Source organism: Calidris pugnax, unplaced genomic scaffold (assembly GCF_001431845.1).
Source record: "Calidris pugnax isolate Ruff unplaced genomic scaffold, ASM143184v1 scaffold21, whole genome shotgun sequence".
In the NCBI taxonomy this organism is placed as follows: Eukaryota; Metazoa; Chordata; class Aves; order Charadriiformes; family Scolopacidae; genus Calidris; species Calidris pugnax.
The window spans coordinates 5168731-5173734 of NW_015090770.1; the positions used below are offsets into that span (position 1 = coordinate 5168731).

General features: G+C 52.1%; 1 protein-coding gene across 1 annotated transcript; it reads right to left on the reverse strand.

Moving 5' to 3' along the window:
- Positions 1 to 926: 926 nt before the first annotated feature.
- Positions 927 to 4953, reverse strand: INHBB (inhibin beta B). The gene is made up of 2 exons (XM_014938946.1): positions 4480 to 4953; positions 927 to 1851 (listed from the first exon to the last, which is right to left on the reverse strand). Exons 1-2 carry the CDS (start codon positions 4880 to 4882, stop codon positions 1076 to 1078), a joined length of 1179 nt encoding a protein of 392 aa, XP_014794432.1. The 5' UTR covers positions 4883 to 4953; the 3' UTR covers positions 927 to 1075.
- Between the last annotated feature and the right edge of the window lie 51 nt (positions 4954 to 5004).

Sequence of the window (5004 nt, forward strand, 5' to 3'; positions counted from 1 at the left end):
TCTGTGTGTGTGTCTGTGTGTGTGTCTGTGTGTGTGTCTGTGTGTGTGTCTGTGTGTGTGTCTGTGTGTGTGTCTGTGTGTGTGTCTGTGTGTGTGTCTGTGTGTGTGTCTGTGTGTGTGTCTGTGTGTGTGTCTGTGTGTGTGTCTGTGTGTGTGTCTGTGTGTGTGTCTGTGTGTGTGTCTGTGTGTGTGTCTGTGTGTGTGTCTGTGTGTGTGTCTGTGTGTGTGTCTGTGTGTGTGTCTGTGTGTGTGTCTGTGTGTGTGTCTGTGTGTGTGTCTGTGTGTGTGTCTGTGTGTGTGTCTGTGTGTGTGTCTGTGTGTGTGTCTGTGTGTGTGTCTGTGTGTGTGTCTGTGTGTGTGTGTGCATGAGCGCGTGCCTGTGTGCGTGCCCACATTTCGTGTGTGTGCGCGCGCGCGCGTGTGTTACGTGTGTCTTTAAGATATTTCATAGCATTAACTTATAAGTGGTAGAATATATAAGTGTCCAAGATCCACAAACTGCCACTGTCCTGACACCAAAGTGAAATGATATTTTTTTTTTCTTTTTTCTTTTTTTTTTTTTTTCTTCAAGTAATATATGGAGGGAAGTAGTGAAAATAATGGGCAAAATACTAGACAATTCATTTTGGGAGAGTCCTAGACTGTTAGGGATAAGAACCAGTTATTTTATATATTTTGTCTTTGAGTTTCATGATTAAAGCCAGAAGAAATATGAGCTAAGACAATGTTGCTCCCCCTTTTCCTACTTAATGATCCAGAAGTTTCTGCCCAAAATGTAAAAGTAATTCAGTATACACAGTTGTAGTGGGAGGGCAGGGGGAGAGAAGTGTGGAAAGATAAAAAGAAAAAAATATATTTTGCAGCACAGTCATGTATTAATAATTCAAGGATTTTTTTTTTTTTTTTTTTTTTTTTTTTTTTTTTGTCAAACTTTTCCACAGTGACTTTCCAACACTGATGCCTGGATACACAGTGAAACTTCCTCCAACACCATCTCGTACGGGAATGTTTCTCTCTCTCTCTCTCGCTCTCTCTCCCTCTCTCTCTCTCTCCCCCCCAAAAAACACACCTTAAATCAAGCACAACCACATTCTTCCACAATCATATTGGGAACGTCCCTTTTCACAATGTTGTATTCATCATCAAAGTACAGCATTGACATTGTGCTAAGTTTGGTTGGAATGCAACAGGAGTTCACGGTGCCCGGGTTCAGCCCCCGCATTCGGTACTGATTCACGACGGCGGTGTGAAAGGAGGAAGCCGACCCCGGGACGCCGGCCAAGTAGGCCGGGCAGCTCCCTTCACAGTAATTCCCATAGTAACCTGATGGTGCTATGATCCAGTCATTCCACCCAATGAGTCTAAAGTCAATGTAAAACTGTTGCCTGCAACATAGATTGGTCCTGCCATCGCACTCCAGGCCTCTTTTCCGGATCCTGTGTTTGTTATCGGCGAGGCGGGCTTGCACCACTAAAAAAGGCCGGTGGGATTCCTCCCCGGGGTCCACATAAATTGGCAGCACTGAATACTCTTCACAGCCCTCACATTGAACATCCAAGTTCAGTCTCCTTTCTCCTCTCTCAAACAGAGCCTGGATCGCCTCTGTCATGGGAAAAGTGTGCCAACCACTTCTTTTGAGATCAACTTTCTTTTCAACCACATTCCACTTGTTGCTAGTGTCCGGGTCTTGGAAATAGACTTTGACTCTTACTTTTCGCCTGCTGCCTTTCTCTAAGACATATGGAAGCAGCTTCAAGTAAAGCCACAGGCTGGCTTGAACGACAAACAAGTTCTGGTTCCCTTCATTCGAGATGAAGAAATAGAGGCGGACTCTAGATGAGGCCAGATCGTCTGCAAGATAAGGAGAGATCAGCAAGATTAAGTCAAAAAGGAAACGTTAGCTCGTGTGCCATTCTGGATTCAGGGACAACGCTAGAGCACGGCGGATGGAGGGAGCGGCGGCGGGGCTGAGCCGGCTAGAAGGCACACACTGAACCAAATATCCCCAATTTGCAATCGAAAGGCATCGAAAAGGGACTTCCCACAGCAACGTTCATCACCGGGCTGTAGTCGGATGTGTCAGATCCACAGACACCAGTGACAGCTCTCCGCAATACGGGGCTTTTCCAGCCAGCCAGCTTTAAATTAGACGCTACAGCAGCACCTTGGAAAGACCGGCACTCGACTCTGCTATCTCCTCGGTTTAAGAATAGTTTTAACTTTCAGCTACCCACCAATTCTCACGGGGAGAGCCCTTTCAATAACCACCGAGACGCCAATGCCAAGCCAGGGATTCTGTTTCGATTTTCACATATTCTCGTCGCAGTTTAACAGAGCGGATTCGCGAGACGGAGGGGAAAATATTTCAGTAACGTGCCTGCTTGCCCAGCACATCAAGCTAACCCCCACTTAGCCCGGTAGAATATCTGCTATTATTAATCCTTTCGATCTCTGCCTTTTTGCCCGGGAAGGATAAACTCCCCTACACGGCGAGGCAACGAAGCGGTCGCTCTGGCTGTAACGCCGTCACTGGCTGTTCTCAATGCGCTTTTCAATAGCTTCGGAATTAAAGGAGTGAAATTATCACGGAAAAACCAAATGTCACCAAATGTCTGACATAACCCCTTATTTGTAAACAAAAGAGCCTGCTGCGCCCAATGTTTCAGAAATACCAGCGGCCCTGCTGCAATTTTGTACTACAGGTCCTACCCGAATTTGGCGTAGGTGATAAATGTGCAAGCTGGCCTTTACGGCTGAAATTGTAATTCTGGTCCTTGAATCAAAGCCTCCCAATTGCTATTTAAAATTATTGCTGGAAAGGCATTTTCTCATCTGCCCTTATCTGTTTCGCTTCTTCCTGAACAGTGCCAAATGTAGATATTTTTTTTCTTCCTTCGCTTTTCCTAAGAATCTTTATTATTTTTGTCAATCCCTGAATGGGATTTTTTGCATAGTCGGTGTCTTCATTTGTTACCCTAGATGCCTTTCAAATGTGCCTCCAGGGCTCACTCGGTACCTTGTAATATTTCAGGGACAAAAATTTTCACTGTGTTTGCCTATGTTTTACATCAAGTCGATTTTGGAAGTGTTACAAAAGCCAGCGATTGATTGAATACTAAATGGCAGTACAAGCCCACCCCAGATCTCCCAAGGACAGCCGATTCAAAAATAATAAACCCAAACATGTACCCTAAGAAAGCCTTTTGCATGTTAGTAAATACACAACTTCTTTATAAACTGTGGCGACAGTGACAGAAAAAGAACAGTACGGTGTTGCTGCACCGATCCACATCACTTGTGTTGTGTGAGATTGTGTGTGCCCATAAATTTTGTATGTGAATATAACAAGCATATGTATAATGCAACAGATCCCATAGATACTGTAAATGTATATGCCTTTGGTAAGTGGGAGGGTAGATAAAGAAGATGAGTGGGCAGTATACAGGATAGAAAGAGATTTATTTTGTGGACAAATGATATCTAGATGCCACAGGAAGATAGAGAGAGGGAAAAAAAAATAATGAACTGAGCGATGAAGGAAAGGGGAGATGGGCAGATAGAGAGGAGAGAGCTAATTTGCAGCGTGGTGGTGTTATGGCCAGATGTGCAAAGTTCACAAGCACAGCGGTTGCCTGGATAAACTGCTGGAAAGCTACGCTGAAGGGATGCAGTGACACGTAACTGCAACGGGCTGGACAGGACCGAGATGGCTGGTACCGTGCGAGTGGACGGCACAGTTAGTAACCGGACGGACGGACGGACAGAGAGCAGACAGGCACACTTGGGAGGAGGCTGCACACAGTGGACACACAGACAAGGCCAACACCACGAATGAAAGCTAAATAAATGGGAAACAAGCGGAAAGGGAGGACGGGCGCAGGCAAGCCTCAACAGCCAGATGCACACAGCCAGCCAGACGAATGTGCCGGGCAGGCAGATGAGGCAAGGGATGCAAGAGATGGAGCGGGACAGGCGGAGGAGAGACAGTTGGGACGCACAGGGACAGAGAGGAGCCGCGGGGCAGCTGGAAGGGTCCACCAGCAGGACACCGGGGGGCACGGAAGGATGGAGGGAGGCAGCGAGGGGAGCTGCGGGGAACAAGCCGGGGGAGAAGCCCGGGCACAGGGACACGGGCGGAGAGGACGGGAAGGAGCGGGCAGGGTCAGGGCGAGACGGTGCGGGGCAGAGCGGATGAGGAGGAGGAGGGCATGCGGGGGATCCCGGCAGCAGGACAGGCGGGGGGACAGAGGGGTCAGGGAAGGGCAGGCAGGGTAACCGCCCGGGGTCGGGCAGGGGGACGGGGAGGACGGGCAGGAGGGCAGGCAGGGCGAGCGGGAGGACCGCCGGGGGTCGAGCCGGGGGACGGAGAGGGGTGGCGGTAGGACAGGCAGGCAGAGCGGCAGGGCGAGGGGGCCGAGGCCGGCCCGGGCAGGGCAGGGGAGAGCGGGCGGCGGGGACGCGGGGCCGGGCGGCGCCCACCTGTCTCGGCGAAGCTGATGATCTCGGAGACGGGGTCGTGGGCCGGGGGCCCGGCGCTCGCCTGCCCGTCCAGGCTGGGGATCTCCACGCGTCCGTCCTCCCGCACCTTGCCGGCGTGCAGCTTGCGCAGCGCCGTGACCATGGCCGCCTTGGGCACGGCGTGCGTGATGTTGGGCCGGTCCCGCATCTGCAGCCGGCTCAGGATGTGCCTCTTCACCGCCTCCAGGAAATCCCCGTCCACCTTGCCCGGCTCCTCGGGCCGCCGGAAGCCGCAGGAGGTGCATGTGTCCTGCGGGGAGCCGCCGGCGGGGGCCGGCGGGGTCGGGGTGGCCGCGGCACCCAGCAGGAGCAGCCCGCAGGCCAGCAGCGCGGCCAGCACCCCCCGGCGAGCCGCCCCGTCCATGGCGGAGGAGCGGGGGGCCGAGCTGGGGGCCGCCCCGAAGCGCCGCAGGGAGCCCGTCTGCAGGCAGCGCCGCTCGGTGCGCTCCGCGGCGCGGAGGGGGCGGTGGCAGCCAAGCTGGGGGG

Bases quoted from the DNA above. Each gene is read 5' to 3' on its own strand.
- INHBB (XM_014938946.1), bottom strand. From the start codon at position 4,882: ATGGACGGGGCGGCTCGCCGGGGGGTGCTGGCCGCGCTGCTGGCCTGC. The intron at 1,852-4,479 runs GTGGGCGCCGCC...CTTATCTTGCAG, and splicing joins CATCAGCTTCGCCGAGACAG to ACGATCTGGCCTCATCTAGA.